The sequence below is a fragment of the Aethalodelphis obliquidens genome, unplaced genomic scaffold (genome assembly GCF_003676395.1).
Source record: "Aethalodelphis obliquidens isolate GAN/ISIS:26980383/991018 unplaced genomic scaffold, ASM367639v1 scaffold4, whole genome shotgun sequence".
Taxonomy (NCBI): domain Eukaryota; kingdom Metazoa; phylum Chordata; class Mammalia; order Artiodactyla; family Delphinidae; genus Aethalodelphis; species Aethalodelphis obliquidens.
Window position 1 is genome coordinate 5,805,173 of NW_020837948.1, and position 19,552 is coordinate 5,824,724.

At 55.7% G+C, this 19,552-nt stretch overlaps 1 protein-coding gene and 1 long non-coding RNA gene across 16 annotated transcripts in view; one reads left to right on the top strand and one right to left on the bottom strand.

Moving 5' to 3' along the window:
- JADE2 (jade family PHD finger 2) overlaps nucleotides 1-18,603 on the bottom strand; it is a 51,997-nt gene extending 33,394 nt beyond the window's left edge. For 2 of the 15 annotated variants that reach the window (XM_027097368.1, XM_027097442.1), the window contains exons 1-3: nucleotides 16,313-16,600; nucleotides 7,421-7,478; nucleotides 5,219-5,307 (exon numbers count right to left, since the gene is read on the bottom strand). In XM_027097368.1, coding sequence (XP_026953169.1) covers nucleotides 5,219-5,307; nucleotides 7,421-7,478 — 147 coding nt within the window. In that variant the 5' untranslated portion in view covers nucleotides 16,313-16,600. The other 13 variants (XM_027097433.1, XM_027097417.1, XM_027097331.1 and 10 more) reach the window with 12 other exon arrangements.
- LOC113615243 (uncharacterized) lies at nucleotides 14,881-16,006 on the top strand. The gene is made up of 3 exons (XR_003430934.1): nucleotides 14,881-15,054; nucleotides 15,177-15,652; nucleotides 15,890-16,006. It is a non-coding gene; the product is annotated as an uncharacterized LOC113615243 (long non-coding RNA).
- Nucleotides 18,604-19,552: the final 949 nt, after the last annotated feature.

Below are 19,552 nucleotides of genomic sequence, written 5' to 3' on the forward strand. Positions count from 1 at the left end.
AAAAACTTTTTTTTTTCCGGAGCCTCCTCTTTTACTTCTCAAGTTTGGGAGCGTTTTGCTACAACATAGGCCATCATTGTTTTAATATAAAATATGTTATTTCAAACATTTGGGTAACACCTCTGGCTCCTCCAAGAAGGCACCTTTATTTATCCTGTGGCTTTGCACCGCAGCACAATCTGGTCACCCTTGCCTTCACCCAGGGAGGAAGAGGCCCATTTTCAAAAGCAATGGGTCAAGCAGATGTACTGCATTCTCACTCTCCACTCGCTGCCTTTCCTAGGGAAGGCCATCCTTATAGAGGAACTTTCACAGACCCTGGGTCAGGAAGACACTCCACTGGTGGCAGAGGCTGTTCACAGGGTCACCTCCTTCTCCTGGGCCCTGTCCCAGGGGTGAAAGGCTGAGCACTGGTGAAGGGCCCCTGTGGACCTGCAGAGAAGCCCCGTTCTCTCATCTAGGGGTATATACAGTTTGTCACCAGGGCCTAAAAAAGAGGCCAGCTCCTGCCCACCCGGCTCTGGGACCATCCAGGCTTCCATCCCAGGGAGGCCAGCTTCACTTCCACTCACGTCTGGGATCTCCCCCACCCTCAGGCTCCGCAGGCCTCAGGGCAGGACAGTCACATCTACAGAACAGTAACTGCAGGGCAGAGCTCTATAGATGATGACCCTGAGGCTCAGAGAGAAACTATTACTTGCCCAAGGTCACAGAGCTCCTTAGTGGCAAAGCGGCCACACCTCTCATAACGGACACTTTCCTGTATAGCACCTGCATCCTGCTAACAGTCAGAGGACAAGCTCCCCAGGGATAGGGCCTGCATTTTCTGTGCCCCCTAGCACTAGGCTGGGCCTAGTAGGTGCTCTCAAGTGTCTGCTGAGTTTAATCACTATCACTAGTCCTAGGGTCCTAAGGACCTATGTCCCCGCCCACTGGCTGACTTCTGGGGACTCTGACTTCCTGAAAACACAGCTTTCAGCTTTCTACCTCAAGACAGCCTGCCTAGGGGAAACCCTCGCTTCTCGGACTGCCCCTCCATCTGCCTCTCTGCCCCAGGCCTGAGGAAGATACAGCTTCAAACAGCAGCCTCCAAACCACAGGATGGCCTCCGGGTCTCTTCTCAAACTGCCCTTCCCACCTATGCCAGGCAGAGGGCTTGGCAGAAACCTTCAGTCCCCTGGCTGCTTTGGGAGAAGGGGTGAGCTGCGGGATGCTCCCACCCACACTCCCAGCCTTTGTTTAGGTCACGGACCCAGGCTGGAAGGCCTTCCCTTCCTCCCTCAACTTCCAGGGAGGACCAAGCCAGAAACTCCTGTCTTAGCAGATCAGGGGAAAAGGTCTGTGGCAGTAGCCCTTATTTTTTTTTTTTTTTAAATATCTTTATTGCAGTATAATTGCTTTACAATGTTGTGTTAGTTTCTGCTGTACAACAAAGTGAATCAGCTATATGTACACATGTATCCCCATATCCTCTCCCTCTTGAGCCTCCCTCCCACCCTCCCTATCCCACCCCTCTAGGTGGTCACAAAGCACCGAGCTGATCTCCCTGTGCTATGCGGCTGCTTCCCACTAGCTATCCGTTTTACATTTGGTAGTGTATCTATGTCCATGCCACTCTCTCACTTCGTCCCAGCTTCCCCTTCCCCCGCTGTGTCAAGTCCGTTCTCTACGCCTGCGTCTTTATTCCTACCCTATGGCAGTAGTTCTTAAGCCTGGCTTCCAGCAGGAGGGCTTTTAAAAAGTACAGGTACCTGGGGCCCTACTCCAGAACACTGAAGTCAGAATTCTTGGGAATGATAAGGGTTGGGGTCTGATATTGGTATTTAACAAAATAATCTCTGGTCTGTGAGCTCTATAAAGGCTCTCACAGATACGACCCACTAAGTGATGTTCATGCTATTTGGTGAGACAGGCCAGGCCAGAAAGCCAAGGCCTCAGCACGGTTTATGCACTAAGATCACCTCCCCAACCAGGCTAATCCCTTCCTCTCCTTCAGGACTAGCCTGGCCGACTTAAGCCCCAAGGGACAGATCTCAGCTTTGTTGGGATCCCGCTGGCAGGCAGAGCAGAGGAAGGCAGCAGCCTGTGTGCTTGGGGTCAGCCCCACCTTTCCCCTCCACTGCCAAACGGGATCCTGGGGCCAACTTCAGACTTAGAGTACTCCCACCAAAAATCCTAACCCAGCCTCCCAGGAATCCCAGGGCCTGTTCTTTCAGCCCCCAGTACTGAGGCCTGCAGTCCCCTTTCACTCAGGATGAGGGAGGCCACCCACTGGTTAAGGGCCAGAAGGGAAGCTGGGCCTCAAGGCTTTGGCCCTGTCCAGGGTCCTGACTCCTGGTCAGATCACTTTGTTCCAGCCTGGGGCACCTCCCTCTGGTGTATAGCGTGCTCCTTGATCCGCACCCTCAGAGTGCACAGGTCATTCCAGGGGCAGCCCTGCCAGTGTTGCCTAAACCCAACCCCAGCTCTTTCCATAGCTGGTGGCTTCTCTACGTGCCAGTGCTGCTGCTATGCCAAATACTCCTAATCCTCGAATCGCCACCCATCGACGTCCACCTTCACAGATGAGCAGACGAAGTAAACCATGGGTCCCGTGGCTCTGCAGCCACCAGGAAGGGACTCCTGCGCCACACACGTCAACTTGCAAGCACTGAGGCTGGGAACTTGGGCCAGACTGGGAGCAGACGGTGTGAGCAGCCTGAAAACGACCCCACCGGCTTCTTACTCTGGGGACTAAGCAGAAGGGACTCCAGATGCCCTTTCACCAGGTGTCCACAGCCCTCGGCCCCCAGCTCCAGCAGATTATAAAGGCCTTTCTCTCCAGCCCATGCACAGAAAGAGAAGGGACAGCCCAGTGAAGAGATTTACTGCAAACGTTATCTGCCGCCAAATCCTCGCTTTCATCTCCGCCTTCTCATGAGCCAAATAATTTGGAAGCTTTCATTGATGGTTTCCTCTCTGCCCCACGATAACTTGGAATTTATGCCGGCTATGGCTCAGCCTCCTCACTTAGGGGACGAGGGAAACCTCGCAGGCTGCTCTCCAGCCTGCTGTGGGAGGAAAAGCCTGTCCTTGGCGACAGTTCAAGGCGGGGAAGACTTCCTCAGCTCGCCTGGAGCCTAAGACTTGAGGGCGGGTGTCTCCAGTCAGGCCTCAGAGCCCCCTGCAGAGGCTCCTGGGTTTGAACCCAGGGCCGTGCATGGCCAGTCCCCAGCAGGGCTGGGGATCAACACCCTTGCAATGGTTTGACTCTATTTCTAGGTGGGGAAAGGTTCAAAGGCCCTGCGCTGGAAAACCCAAGAGGCAGGGGAATTTTCAGCCCCATGCAAATCACCCTTTCCCCTCAGCCTTTGCCTGACACCTGTTTCCCCCCAGCCTGCCTGCCTATCCCCGGTGTAGATGGCAGCACTGCCCCAGGGATCTCCGCCCTGAGAGGAGGCCCTGCCTCCCACTGGGGCTTGAAGGGGGAGTCAGGGGAAGGGATTAAGCCAGCCCCAGGGCCTCCCCAGAACTTCCCCTCTTTTCTCCAATCTGAATAGCCCCTGAAAGCAGGGGGCAGGTGGGATTCTGAGAGGCAGGTTCCTCAGCTCCCAAACAGGCAGAACAATTCCTGCCTTCCAGGACCAGGAAGGCACAAAAGATGGCTATTGTTTTACTAATCCAACCCTAGTAGTAATTGGGAGCCCCTGCAGCTCTCAAGATGGGGGTGGGGGCAGACGGGTGGAGGGGTGGTCCCAGGGACTCCCAGGGCCCTAGCACACTCTGCATCCTACTTCCCAGTGCACATGAGCACATGCCTTCCTCCCACTGAGCAGGGCTAGACCAGGAGGTGCCAAGAGCCTCAAGAACAGCATCCTCCCATGCCCACCTCACCCCCTGCTTTCATTCCAGTCCTGACTGCATTCCTGGAGATATTTCCTTCCATCTCCACCACTCCCCTATAGGGCCAAGGGAGGATACTAGGTTGGGGGATGGGAATGGGAGGTTTCAGGTCTCAAAGGTGTCCCCACCCCCAACCCCACAAAAGGAGAGCCCCAGGGTAGGCCAGCTCCCGGAGGAGGCGGGGAATCCTTTTTCAAATGCAAGGTTTTTCGGAAGACCCCCTCTAGGGACTGGCTAATGATAGCAGCTCCAGGATGGCCCCTGCAGTGAGGGAGGGGAGAGGAGGTTGCCAGGCTCAGAACAAAGATATCCTCCCTCAACCCGGGCCAAGTGCTCTGCCCCAGAACTCTAAGCCTTCCCACCCTTGGCGCGGTTGGCCCCAAGAACCTCACATCTTGGCTGTATAACCTTAGGATCCTCAATTTCCTTATTATAACAGAAGAGTTAAAAAAGTAGTGTCTAGCCCAGTGCCTGGCTACTCTGTGGGCTGCAGAACAATCTCTCTCTTAAGGGTCAGATTCAAAAGCAACCCCCTTCTTGGGTACTCAATGCTCTGGCAGCCTCATTTGTGCCAAGGGTCTCTTCTGTGCCCAGTGCAACGCATTAAAGACCTAAGAGGGAGCGATGAGGCTCTAGGATGCAATTTTTCAGGGCCTGCAGAGGCAGGATCGCATGTCCATTTGTCTACCCACCCCCAAAGCTCTTCTCCACAGCTCCAGAGGCCATAAGTACCTCTAACTGTCCCAAGAAACAGCGTCAAAGTAAGGAAGGCTTAAAGGGCAGATGCATGTGAAATGGGCATAATAAGGAGTGGATGACCTAACTGGATGACTTTGAGGACTCCACCCTTCATCCCTACATCAGCAAATCCTGTCACCCTTGGCTCAACTTCCAGAATGTCCCAGATCCTACTGTTTCTTACTCTACTGCCATCACTCAGCTCTAAGCCACCATCATTTCTCTCCTGGACCACTGCCAAAGAATCCTCCCCACTCCCACCCTTGCCCCTCATATTCCCTTCTCCTCACAGCAGCCAGTGGGACCTTTCATTAAAACAGCAGACTATATAATTACCCTGCTTATGATCCTTGAAAGGCTTCTCCTCTCACTCAGATCAATAGGAACATCTTTACAACAACCTACAAGGTTATGAGAACTGGCTCCCCCACCCCTTCCTCCCATCCACTCTACTCAGCCATACTGGTCTTGTTCTGCAATGACTGCACCCTCTGCCAGGAATCCTCTCCACCCCATATACCTGCACTTCCCCCATACATCCCTCCCTCTCCTTTCCACCTCTGTTTCATCTTTCTCCAGGATACCTGTCACTACCCACCTCTGAGGGTTTCTTTTCGTTCTGCCGGGGCCAGCCTGATTTGGTGCTGCTGGGCAGTTTGGAGCATCTTGATGCAGATGTAGCGTGACCTGCAGAGAGAGCACAGCCCATGAGGGGCCCCTGGAAGGCCAGGAACACCACCCACCCATGTCCAAGGAAAGGAGGTCTGTCAGGAAAGCTCTGGCTTGAATGTTCAGGAGGCGGAGACCTCTGTGAGCACCTGGTGGACTGTCCCTGCTCTGGGCCTTTCCAACAATGAATGGGGACATGATGCCTCCTCTACCCACCAGCCAGAAGACGCCTGGGAGGTGAAAGGCAGTTTGGACAAGGACTCGGTATGAGCTTCCTGTGTGATCCATGACAAATCCCTTGCCCTCTCTGGTCCTCTGCTTCCTCCTTGGTGAAGGAGGCTATAATAAGCCTTCTGTGGCCACTCTCCACCCCCACTGCTGATCAGACACTCTGGGATGATGCCCAGTGGGTGTGCAGAGGCGAGACAAGGTAGTGGGAAGATTGCTGCTCTAAAGTAGGCCCACAGACTAACCTTGAGCCCTGGCTCAGCCGCTTACTAGCTCCTCACCCTGGACGAATGACTTAGTCTCTCTGAGCCTCAGCTTGCTTTTCTATAAAATGGGGGCAGAGAATAACTATCTTCAAAGAGTTGTTGTGAGAATTAAATGATATCACGCCTGTAAAGTCTTGGCACAGTCCCTGGCACACAGCGCTGCCTTGATTAAGATTACCTATTATATCACTAGGGTCTAGAGGCCCTCGCTGGACTACACTCAGGTTGGCCCCCACTCCTACGGGTCAAAGGAGCAGCAGCTACGGATGGGTAGTGGTGGGGACTGGTGAAAAGGGAGGATGCCTCAGCCTGGCCCAACTCCAATGCAGAAACAGGGCTCAGCTGCCCAGATGCTCTCCCTTGCGGGCGCCTGGCCCTCAAGGGTTCCTTTGCCTGAAATAAAGTTAGAAACAGAGGATGCAGTTCTTCTTGGCTCTACTGAAACAGGCCACAGGCAGCGTGACTGCAGCCACAAAGGGCCGGACGCTGTGATCTACTGCTGCAGGGAGGAACAGCGGGCCAGGTCAGACACCAGAGCCAAGCTGAGTAAACAGACCCCAAAGGACACTGAGTGAAACCTGGAGGGAGAGAAGGGGCTGGGACCTGATTTCTCATTCTAGTGCATGTGTCCTCAGGCTCCGGGGGATTAGAGAACTCCGGGAGCTCTAAGGGGCCTTGGAGATCTCCCCAATCCCAGTTGCTCACCACGTACGTGAACAAACTAAGGTCTACAGTTGCAGGGCTCCAGGCCCGGCCTCCCTGGCAGCGCAGGCTCTTCCTCAGCCTGGGCTTTCACCAGAGGACACCGCTAAGTGGGATCTTCCTGGCAGAGTGTCTCTCCTACACAGGGCAGAATGGAACTCTTTGCTCCGACTGGCTCATGCAGGCCCAGATTCTTAGGGCATCTAAGAAGAGCTGCCTTCTAGTACCAGAAAAAAGCCCTCACCTGACACAAACCTCCCTTTTCGCCTCCGTATTTCAGAAGGGGCTCCCTAAGCCCCATTTTCTCTGTAACAGTGCCCCCCCCATATCCAGGGCTGGCACACCCAGCCCCCACACAAGTCTACCCTGAGGTTCTGTTGCCAAGATCCCATGAAGGTCAGACTCCTTCATTAATTTTTTCCGCAAATATTTACTGATCACCTATTATGTGCCCGATCTAGCTGGATACAGCAGTCAGCAAGACATGACCCCTCTTATCAAGGAGCTTACCTTAATAAGGAAATGACACTTGGTTAGGAAATGATACTTATCAGGTCACTATAATGAAGAGTGACAGGTTTTTTATCTGTTGTGTGGACACTTCTACAGGGCCCTGACTCAACGGCAGGGCCAGAGGGAGAGGGGTGTGTTCCTAGCAGCCAAGAACAGCACAGGCAAAGGCCCAGAGGGGAGTTGATCTGTTCCAACCAGAGCAAAACACATGGGGCTGAGAGCTAGAGGGTAAAGGGGAGTAGAGTAAAGAGGACAGCAAGGCCCTGGAGGCCATAGTGGTGTGGGGATTTTCTTAGGAGCAGAGGGATCTGGCCTGATTTATGCTTTCATCAACATTGAGACCATGGGGCAGTGTCCCCCGATCTGGGCCTGATAATTATGCAAACACTTTCCCGGTAGGAGCCCCAGATGGAAGGCCTTACTGTCGGTGGTGTCAGAGTTGTCGCTGCTGATGGAGTACTTTCGCCTCTTCTCTTCCATCTGCAATGAAAGGTAGGCCCCATTATACTCACAGGCGGCTTGGGAAATCCTCAGTCTCTCAGAAAATTGCCCAATAACCTTCCTCCCCACACTCACCCCACTGCAGAGAAAGACCGAGAACAAGGTGGTGCCCTAGCCTTCTCCTCACCAGCCTCGCCCTCTCCCCGCCCACCTACATGGGCCCTGGGGCTGGGAGAGGGGGCGGCATCTCCCACCTCCTGAGCCCAGAGCCTCAGACAACAGAGAGTCTGGTCAAAGACGAGGGAGGGCAAGGGGGGTCAGCAGCCCCAGAATGAACAGAGACCAGGACCTGCCCACTGCCAGCTTCCACTCAAGGAAACTCAGGCCCACCGAAGAATCCACTCTCACCTGCAAGTTACAAGTGGTACCCTGCTGGGTGCTGAGGAGGGAGGGCACAGGAAACAAGACTGACTCTTCCAGGAGGATCAGGTTATCGGAGTTGAGGGACAAGCCAGTCCAGACAGCACTGAGGGCACATACTGAGAGCGGCAGCCAGAGGCTGTGTGGAAATGGGGTGGGGGCAGGGAGGCTGCAAGCTGGGTCCCTGAGCCACACCAGGCCCAGGGTGAATGGGCTGGGCTGGGCTGCCCTCCCTCCCCTCAATGTCCTTCTGCAGATAAAAGAAAAAACCAACTTTCTCTCCACTACAGTATTTAACTTCGAGGTAGGAAGGGCAGCTCTTCCATACTGAGCTCTTTCCCCTACCTGTGTTCTCTCAGGTCCTAACAACCTGCGGAGCTGTGAGCTATTAGCTTCTTTTACAGAGGAGGCTCAGTGCCTTGTCCTGCTAGTAACTGGCTGAACTGGGATTTGAATCCACGTGGTCTGATCCCTGAGCCCACACTGAGCTGCCTTTGTGCTCTTGTCAGCTCCTGCCTCTTGGAAGTGCTTTCCCACCCACTATTTCCTCTAATCCTGCAGAGTCCTGGGTGGCAGAGCCTGCTCTTGTCCCCTCTTGGAGGGGAGCACACTGAGTGGCTTGTTAACCTGCCCCGGGTCTCACAGCTAGTCAGTGGCCGAGTCCTAACGTGAGAAGAGACCTGAGGCTCAGGGCCCAGAGTGCTTTCCACCGTGTTCCTGTCAGTCTAGACCCTGGGCTGCCTCACTGTCCACAGCAAAGGACAAGGAGCCAGTGTCAGTAGGGAAAAAGCCCCGCTGCCCGTCCCAGCTGCAGGCCAGCCAGGCTCCCCACCCCCACTCGGAATCCCATTTGCCACCTGCTGTCATCCCAAGTCTGCTCATGCCCAAGCCTGGGGGTCACCTTATTTGACTGTGGCCCTGCAGAGACCAGGGAGCATCGGCTCTCTAAGGTGGGGTGTGACTACCCAGAACTCTGAGCTATTCAGAAGTACCCTCCTGCCTCATACTTGACCTTAGCCAGGAGCTCCTCTCCACCCCTGTGTCCCCAGTAGCAGGATCAGGATGACAGGAAGGTTCACTAGCACTGCTTGCTGCCCAGCTCCAAAGGTGCAGGCAAAGTGCTCTCTAGAGGGTGTGGGGGTATGGAGGGATGCCTGGTGGTAGCATGGACGCCAAGGAGGCAGGAACAAGAGCTAAAACTGCTAAGCACGCATTGCTTGGGGAGGGGGTGCGTCCTGGTACACAGGGAGCTCACTGAGGCCTCAGAACAGCCCTTTGGTGCTGGTGGGCCTGATGGCTGCTTCCCTTTTGCAGCTGAGGAAAATGAAGCTCAGAGGTTAAGTGACTTGCCCAAGATCACAGTGCTCGTAAGAGGTCTGACTCAGGAGACCATGTTCTTGACCTTTAGGCTACCCTGCCTCTGTGCAGTAGAGTGCAGGCAGCCCAGTGGCTCAGGTCATACACTGAATGGGGCAATAATGCTCCACCACCCACAGCTGCCCATCCTTGCTATCCTCCGGGGTCTGAGTGTGATGAGGTGACTTTAACAGAACTCTTGACTCTAGCCTACATCTTGCCAACCCAGCCCTTTCACAGGTAGAGCAGGAGCAGGGGGAGAGGTGCTCTAAGTGCACCCACCTGTTTTCTCCTGCAATCCTCTACATGAATTGCATTGCTCTTCATTTCCAGAAAAGCGGCACTTGCAAGCCAGGCTCTCTCATAGCATATAAAGCAGGAGCACTGGATTCAGGGAGGCCAAGTTCAAATCCTACCTGCACCCCTCACTAGACCAGGGACCTTGGAAAAGACACACCTCCCAAAGGACACAAACTGGATCTGGAATTTTACATAAATCTCCTGAACTTAAAATGTTGGCAACTGATTCAGATTTTTAAAACACTTTGAGAGGGCCAAACTAAACACATCTGTGGGCCAGAATCAGCTGGTGAGTAAATGAGAGCAGTATAAAGCCCTTAGCACGGTGGCTGGCACTCCGTATGAGTGCTGGTTCTTAATTCCACAGCGGACTCGGGCCAGGTGGACAGTCCTCCTAACCAGTGCCCACCTGAAGGCCTCCTCAGCGAGGCAGTGAGCCTGTACAGTAAGCAAGGTCCCCTACAACAGGACCTCTTGACTGCCAATGACCTTCTCACTGCCTAGGACCAGAGTGCCCCGTCGGCGTGCAGACCTGCACCCACCCTCAGCCAGCCGCCCGTCCAACCTGCCCTCCGTGAAACACCCCAGAGTCCTCCTTAGCAGGGTGTTATTAAGGGAGCAGATTCTGCGGTGGCTTAACTGGAATAATAACTAGGCTTCAGCGGGAAATCACTGCTTTGCTTCCTTCCTTTGAACCAAGTCTGTTCCAAAGGCCTCCCTGCCTCAGGTGAGCCTCTACTGTCAGTGGTTAATGAAGCCCCAGATGAGGCCTGGGCTCCCCCTGCGGCATAGCCTTTTGCCCCATGAAGGCCCTCTCCAACCCAGCAAAGGAGACAGGGAGGACTCTTTTACCAAAGCTGAAACCCAGGGCTATACATGCAGGTGGGGGATGGGAGTGCCAAGACACGGTCTTGGCCTCTGGTTCTCCTTTTCCACTGCCTCCCCCAACCTCTCCCAAAGCAAGGTCTGCTCTGGGAAAATACCTCAGGGTCACAAGGCACTTGCTTTTAGGGGCAGAAAGTGCTCCTGAAATCTTACCTACAGAGAAGACTCTGGGAAAGAAAGTGTCCCCATTTCCTGCCATTGCCACCAGTGCACTTGCACTCCTACACCATCCCCAGCACGGAGACACACACGGCTCTCCTTCGGGTCCTCTCTTTGAGTTCCCTCAATGAGCAGCAGCCCACAGCCTCCTCCGCCCCACCGCCAACGCTTGCAAGTCCAGTGGGCGCTCCCTCCAGGATACAGTGAGAATCCACCCACATTTCCCCTATCTCTACTGCTACCATACTGGTCCAAGCCAGTCTCATCTCTTGCGGGACTCATTCATCTTCCAACTTCCGCTATGGCTCCCTCATAATCCAAGATCCACACAGCAGCCACAATGATCTTCAAAAAGCATAAATCAGATCATGTCATGCCCTATTTAAAATCTTTCAAAGGTTTCCTGCTGCTCAAAGGGCAAAACTCAAGCTTCTGACCATAAGACCCTACGTGATCTTACCCCTGCCTACCACATACTGACCACCGCCCCCATCCCCACCACTTCCCAGCCAAACTGGCCTCCTTTCATTTCCCGAAACAAACCAAACAGTCCATGAGTCAAGACCTGTGCACAGGTGTGCTCTCTGCCTGGAATGGTCTACGCAGCCTAGGCACGTCTGACTTTTCATCCTTCAAGTTTCGGCTTAAACGTCACAGAGGTCTATGCCAGCTGCCTTATCTACAGAAAGCCCACCACCCAATCAGTCAGCTTCTTCAGAGCACCCATCACAATTTGTGTTTGTTGAGCTACTTGTTGAATGTCCTTCTCCTTGGGAATATACGTTCCACGAGAGTAAAAAGTGCAACTGTTTGGATCCCTGCTGGCGCCCCAGCACATAACAGGGACTTGGTACACATGGAGTGCCGAGTGTGTTCTTGTCGCCTCCCTCTAGAAGTGTGGGACCACACAGCCCAGCTGGCCTGCTCGCAGCTTGCGGGAGCAAACACCCCGGCCCAAGATTTCATCCCGTTTGCATAGCCCGCCTTCCCTGTCTTAACCTCACACATTTTCCAGGAGGCTGTATTTGGTTGGGCTCCTGGCTAACGATCAATGTCAACTCAGTAATAGGGCAGCAATTTGGTGGTAGATGTTTTCTTGGCAACACTAGCCATTGGTCTTAGTGGGGGCCTCGGGTCTGGACTTGAAACACCAATGCCCAATGCCAGCCCCCTTTTAAAGACCTCTCCACAAATAAACTCAAATAAACACCCTGGGCCTCCATTAACGCCCTTCCAGCTGACCCTGGAAACAGTGGGCCTTTCAGGCCTGCTACTGCAGCAGCTCCCTAGGCAGTTAAAACACCCCAACCTGGCCTCTGGCCTCTCCTCTCTGGGGGCCACCAGGCCTACCCAGCCTGCCACCATTCGCAGCAGGATTTCGTCTTCCTCCTTAAAAAAAGGGGGGTGGGGAGGCTTTCAAGCAGGCAATTTACCATTCCAGACACAATCTTCCGAAGAGAAACAAAAACTCTCCCTGTCTGAGGCAGACCACTAAGGCGTGTATGTAATAAGATGCTAATACAATTTAATCATATTTCGGCTGGAAAACCTGTCCTCAGAGCCTGCTTGTGTCGGGAAGGCCAGACATTCAGAAAACAAGAGCTGCACACTCTTAAACCATTTTAAACGGGGGTCAGAGCCCCACTCTTTCCTATCTCTCATTAACTTTGATGCCTTCTCAGGGACAGTAACTGCCATGACAAAAATGATTTGGTACACACAGATGCTCAAACTTACTTCTCCAATCACGGGGGAGCCTAACCCTCCTCCAACACCCATCATTGCCCACCTGCAATTCCAAGTGTCCCAGGGGGCACCCAGCTCCCCTAGAACACACTGTCCACACCCACCCTCCAGACCCAGTTCTGGGGACATACCAAGGGGATCCTGGGAGACAGAAAGGGGCTTTGTCTACTTTGTCCTTCAGCACCTTCGCACCCTACCCTCCACCTCAGAGAGGGCAAAGCTCAGTCCACTCGCTCCCATGGATGGCTGCCCATTGGCAACTGCAGGGTCCTTCTGATCCCTTCTTCAGAGAAGGGAGCTGGCTCTCTGGCCTAGCCTAAAGGGGAGAGATCAAAGGTCAGCTGCATTTGGGTCCTATCCAGGTCATTCATAATAACAGTAAGAATGGCTAATACTAATCAAGTGCTTACCACATGCCTGGCTTTGTGCATAGTCTTCTTTGTGCAATATATCGCTTAATCCACACACCCACCATGAGGCAGGTACTGTTATTAACCCCAATTGCAGATGAAGAAACTGAGGCACTGAGCAATTAAAACAGCTGGTGACTGCAAAGCTAGCATTCAAACCTAGACTGTCTGGCTCCAAATAGCGCACCTTGCCCCCCTCCCCCCCCAGGGGGTACAGTGTACAGGGCACAGACCTACAACTCCCAGGTATGGCTGGGGTATTCCAGATTCCTATAGGTTTTCTGAGAATCTTCCTGGGTTCCTCATCTTTTTTTTTTGGTTTTTTGCCGTACGCGGGCCTCTCACTGTTGTGGCCTCTCCCGTTGCGGAGCCCAGGCTCCGGACGCGCAGCCTCAGCGGCCATGGCTCACGGGCCTAGCTGCTCCGCTGCATGTGGGATCTTCCCGGACCGGGTCACGAACCCGTGTCCCCTGCATCGGCAGGCGGACTCTCAACCACTGCGCCACCAAGGAAGCCCCTGGGTTCCTCATCTTTGAGACACATAGTGAGGGTCCTATGTGGAGGACAGGGCAAGCAAGGGGTACCCCCCTCCTCATAACTCTGACTTGGCCTCCCCTTGGAGAACCTAAAGGGAAAACTGTGAGGCCCACGAAGAGCCTGCTGGATGAGCTGTTAAGAATTTGGACTGGAAGCCTCTGACTTGGGTCTTGGGTATAAGACAAGTACCTCCCTGTTAACTGGAACACTGATTAACCAAAATACCTTGCCCCCAACCTTGAGGATGTGGAAATCAGTGTCAAAAGCCTAATCTCATGATTCTGGAAGGACTTGGGGGCTGGGGACCAGCAGTCCCACCTCACCTGTCAACGAAAGCTAAGTGGAGATTTCTGACAGCCTCTTGGATCAGTGTTATTGGCTGTTTAGCCAGGCAATTTAGGGAAAGGAAAAGCCTGTTGGATGGGAAATGTTCTGGACGCATTTGCTGCATCCCGAGCCCAAACAACTCTATCCTTAAACACTTCAACTCCAAAAGTGCTGGGGAGACCCTTGGCTAAACAATTTCAAAACCAACATTCACTGCAAGTCTTGCTGCCTGGGGTGAGGACTTCCCTCGGTGAGGCATTTGCTGTGGAACCAAATGCTTTTCCACTCTAAACAACAGCCAACAGTACTTGGGACAACTGAGAGGCCTCCAGATCAAACAAACATCCCTTTTTTCCCCTACCATGCAAACTTTCTCAATAAATTATTCGCCCACTTCGGATCAAAGACTGTTTTTGCAGCCTGTGACCTAAAAAGCAAATAGCATCTCTTAAACATAAAAGCCCTCCTCCCTGCCTGGGTCGGCTTTATTACTCATTCCTTCCTCTTACAGTTACTCTGTTGTTATTTTCCTTCCCTTCTTGTTAGATCACTTTGCGAGTCCCAACCCGCCTGAGGAAGATGGGATGGGAGGGATGGTGCCTTCACTTGGGGCCCTAAGGTGGGAGAAGAAGTCAGGGTAGGGGACAAGCCAGCACCCTGGGAACCCAGGAGACAGGGCCAGGCCTGGTTGGCAGCTCCCTGCCCAGCTCTTCTGCCAAATGTCCTACTGGGAATTTTACCAGTGAAGGGAGGGAGTTAATGCCACCCTGGCAGGAGGGGCCAGGCAGCCCTACCACCACCCAGACCCAGGACTCAGTTTGCAAACATAAGTTAAAGGGACATCCTCACAGCTTGTCTGGACTCAAAGCTCAGGGCTCCTCCCCCTTGCAACAAAGGCAAGGTGGCAGGTCAGTCGTGCCCACTCAGCTCCTCAGCTCGGAGTGCAAACATGACGCCTCCTGATGACACCCTACAAACTCAGACCCTATATGAAACTTTGTGTCTTGGAATCCCGCGGTAGGTGGGGGCGGTGGGGGTGGGGGTGGGGTAAAGGAGTGGGAGAGAATGTTAAGCGCGGGGCAAGGTTTGGGAGTCTGCAGAGACCAGAGGCGCCGGATCCTTCCTGCCCTTGGCACCGAGAAAAGGGAAACACAGCCCTTCCCGTTCCCAGTAGCCCAGGGCAGGAGATCTGCGTTCAAGGTGCTAAGGAAAAATGTCCCGGCCGGCAGCAAAGGTTAAGGGGATTGGGAGGGGGTGGCGCGCGCCTCCAGCCTGCCCCTAAAGGCAGTCCGGGGGACAGCAGGCTGGAGGCGCGCCGGCGTGATTCTGACCGCGGGAGCCGGGAGGAGGAGCCGGAGGTGGCTGCGGGGGGCTCCGGCCCAGTCGAAGGAAGGGCAAGAAGCGGTTCGGGCCGGGGGTGGCGCCGGGAGGTGGCCTTGGCCCCCGGGGCTGGAGAAAGGGCTTAGGCGTAGCGGGTGAGGGCGGCCGAGCCCCTTGGGGGGTGGCAGCTGTATGTGTGGGGATGGTGTGTGTGTAGGGAGGGTGGGTGTCCTGGGCCTCTAGAAGCTATAGCGAAGGCTTCCTGCTTGTCTCGCAGACATTCCCCTTTTCTGACATTAAAGCTACGAGTCATCAAGCTGACCCCCTCTCATCCCTTGGCCTGAAGAAGAGGGTGTCTCAGGGCCCAGGGATAAGCGGGAATGGACCGGAGGGAGCCACAAGTCTGCACCCAGGCGGGGAGGAGGCGGGCAGGAGCGGCTCCGCAGGCGCAGGCGAGTGGGTGGGAAGGAGGGAGGGAGAGAGGGGAGAGGGAGGAAGGAGGTGAGGCCGGGAAGATGCCTCTGCCGGGGGCGGGGCGGGGCCGGGGATCCGGGAGAGGGACTGCAGCGGTGCTTGGTGGGGGCGGGGGCTGCAATGTCACTCATGTGGGAGTCAGGTGTGTAAGTCCCAGGCTCGGGCCGCCGCTTGCCTACATCTTCCCGGTACTACCCAGGGCTCAGGGGTGGAGGCGGACGGCAGGGGACTGCAGAACCGTCCCCAGAGCGGGACGCGAACCGGCAGACTTGGAAGAAGGTAAACAAGGGCCACGCCCCCTGCCGTCGCCCCGCGGGCGCGCACCCGCCGCTCCGGCCGCCGCCGGTACATTTCCACTCCCAGCGCTTCTCCCCCGCTGGACTCCCGCGCAGCCCTGGAGGGGGGGCTGCCCCCGACCCCCAGCCCGCGCCCCCCGCGCTGGGGCTGCGCACCCTCCATACTCACCTGGAAAGGGTATCCCCCGCCCCTCCAAAAAACTGTGCTTAATTTGTGCAGAGCCTCCGCGTCCGGGAGCTGAGCATGCTGCCCCCGCGTGCAGAGCCCGCGTGCACCCAGCCCGGAGAGGGGGCGACAGGGCGGAGGCGGTGGCCCCCGGAAGGTGTCTGGGACCGGACCGGCTGCACGTGAGCCCAGCGCAGGGTCATGTGCACCGGCTCAGCCCGGTTCGGCGCCCGGACGTGCTGCGTATCAACAAAATAAACTCGGGGAGACAGGAGGGCAGATAGCCCCGGGTCCTCCGAACCCACGTCCCTGGCCGCGCGACCTCCTCTCCGCACAGGTCTCCCGCCGCAGCCCCTCCGCCCTGCCAGAGCCCGCGGGGCAAGTTGCAGCCCCGGCGCGCCCCCGCCCGCCCGCGCCCCCTCCCCGGCCCGGGGGCGCTTTGCCGCAGTCATTAATAAAGAAGGTCGCCAAGCTCACCCTTCCAAAAGTTGTTGTTGCATGCGCCCCTCTCAGCCTCCCCGCAATGTACTCTTTAAAACACGACTGACCAACATGCGCAATCTCTCTCCCCTGTGCTGTGCATCGGCACCCCCCCCCCCCCCCCCGCGCCGGCCTCCTAGAACAAGCAGCCAGCAGGAGAGAGAGGGAGCGAGCGAGCAAGAGAGAGAGAGAGAGAGCGCGAGGGAGCGAGGAGCGCTGGAGATCTGTTGCAAAAACACAAAATAACGCCGTGGAGATGCGCAGGGCCAGTCGCCGGGGGCTGGATCTTACCTTGCTCCGCGGTGCCCTTCCGAGGGCCGCTACCCCCGGCTACGCGCCGCGGCTGGGGCCGGCGTGGGAAGGATGCTCCTGAAACCCGGAGCTCCTGGGGCCGGCGCGGGCGGGCGGGGGGCGCGCATCCATCCGGGGTCGTGGCGAGGGAGGCGGCCGGGCCCGTGGGGTCCCCGGCACCGCACCCGGCCGGGGACTGTCAGCCCGCCAGACCTAAGCCCTTGCCGCTAGGAGTGGGTGCAAAGTAACTCCATGGACGCTTCTAACCGCCCCCCCCCCCCAAATAGCCTCCAACTGCGATGGCCGCGGTCGGCACCATTCACCAACCCCCCTGTGTATGTTTCTGTTTCTTTTTAAACCAAGACTTCCTTGTGATCTCTTTAGAAAAAAAAAAATGTGTTGGGGTGGGGGTGGGGTGGGGGCGGGCGGGAGGAGCGAGGGAGGGGGAGTAGCCACTTTTTTCTTATTCACTCGGATTTCCACTCCTGACACCCCCCGCCTCGCCCCTCCACCCCCCCGCCCAGTTGTTTGGCTTCAGCTGCGGGTTCAGGTAGCGTTGCAGGCCTCCGGGGGGAGGGTACCCTGCCGGACCGCCCTCTTGCCTGCACCTCGGGCCTGGACTCCCCACGGGCTCTGGGGCGCCCCCAGCCCGCCCTGTCCCCAGGGCCGGGCCCAAGCGGCGGCTGCGCCCGTGCAAGTCCCATCAGGTCTGCTCACACTTCACACACTCACACACATACCCCGCCCCTCCACTCTCTCACTCACACTTTCTGCTCACACCCCGCCCCCTTCGCGCCCCAGACCCGGGCGGCGCCCCCCGCAACCTTAAAAAAAAAAAAAAAAGCAAGCTTATACTTAAAAAAATCTTTTGGCGCCATATTAATGACGTACTTAAAATTTGCCATTTCTCCCTGCGTCAAAAAGACGTTTCTTTGCAAATAACAGCCTGAAGGCGACACTCGCGGAGGGAACGAGGTTTGCACTGAGCACCCCGCCTCCCGGGGTTCCAGCGCTGGAAGACCCTCGCTCTAGGCCCTGATCCTGAATCGCTGGTTTTAAAATGCGAAACGAATAAATCGCGTGGCGTTTCGCAGCGCCAGAAGTGAGCAGAAAGTGCTGGCAGGAGCGGAGGGGAGGGGCGCGCGCGAGTCTGGGGGAGGGGGCGCGGCTCTCCTCCCCCACCCACAGCAGATGGAAACTAACATGCCGGGCGGGGGAAACTTGAAATTGTGGGCGACCTCAAGAAGGAGGGGCGGTCCGTAGAGAGGGTCCCTCTCGGGTTCGTCGCCCCCTCCCCCCGCCCGAGTGCCTCCTGGCGCCCAGCTCTGCCCCGCATTTCCGGGGGGTAGGGAACGCAGTGATGGGTGGGTGGGTGGCTGCACGTCCTGGGCCCGGTAGGAGTTTGCCCCGGGGTGGCCACCTCCCCCTTGCTCGTCCTTCCCAGTCCCCCTAAAGGGTTAAAAACCAAGGGGCAACTTCCAAGGATTGGCACTTGGCGAGGAAGCGGGGCGCCCCTCTCCCCACCCTTCGCCTCCTCGCCCCTCCTCCTCCGGCTCCACTTCCCGACTTGACCTTGTGGTGCACAAACAGTGCGCTGGGATCCTCGCAGTTTCTGGAAGAAGAGCTTGCGCTCGCCAGGCAGGCGGGCTGTCGGGCGGCTCTCGGGCGGTGGCGGGGCCTTGGGTCCGTTCCCGGAGCCGCGGGCCACACCCACCCAACCCGCTGCGCCCGCCGTGCTCACCTTCTCTCGAGGAAGGAGTAGGGCTGGCCTTCTGGATGGGGAGAAGTGCGGGGCAAGCTGCAGCCTTCTCAGATGCTCCCAGCTAGGGAGGGGGTGGTCTGGTCTCAGGCGGGGTTTGGGGGGGGAGACCTGGGAGCCTGGCCCAATATCCTCAAAGCATCATTGCCAACTTTTTCTTCCCCCTCCTTTTTGGCTGCCCCTCAAAGATGATCCAATAATTTCTTCACCTCACCTTTGGCTTTGAAGGCACGTGGGTGAGCTGTGAACTGGGACAGAAACCACCTTCCCTCTCCAAGACTGAAGTTTGTTTATTCTTTCTTTCCCCTCCACCCCTTCTGTGGAAAGATAAATATTCAATTTACATAAGATGACATTTATGTGACAATTAAGATTCCCCGGTGGAATGTTGTGAACACATTTCCTTATAGGAGAAATAAATCTAATAATAAACAAACTCATAATAACAGCACAAATCCTCTGACAGGGCGGATTGTCTACACAACAGAGGGAGATGATGGATGCTGAAATAAGCACTTTTGCAACAGGAAAGAAATACGAGCTCAAAGAGAGTCACTGTAACATTTCCTTGGCCTTCATTCACAAAGTCTGGGGAGGCTTGTCTGGCAAGACTGAGGGTCTAGGTATCTCCCAATTAGACCTGTTCTAGCATTTAGTGGTCGGTTGGTAGGATTTTCCCAACCTCAAGCTCAGTGCCTAGAAACAGATGTTGCAGGTTGTGAGCAGGTAACAAAATGGTTAAATACCTGGGCTCTAATCCTGGCTCTGCAGTTCAGAGGCTGCTTCATGTAGGCAAGTGAATTCATCTCTGGGTCTCTTTTTCCTCCTTCGTAGAATGGGGTAGTTGGAGGCTTCCTGAGGCCCTGTGTGTGTGTATGTGTGTGTGTGTGTGTGTGTGTGTATACACACACACACATATACACACTATATGTGTACAGCAGGGCCTGGCTCAGAGTACGCAGTGCACATTAGCACTTTTTCCTGGTGCCTACATTTTGGAAGGGTGTGAATACACTCCCTGAAAGCTCTTAGCACTGAGAAACTGAGGGACATACACAAGATCTCCCAGTGTGGGCAAAAGGGAAGGCCAGGAGAAAAAACTGTAAATGATTGTGGCCTCCATGGTCAAGATCCAGATGGTAGCCACACATATGAGGTGAGAGTGGAGGTACCAATTTACAGTGGCC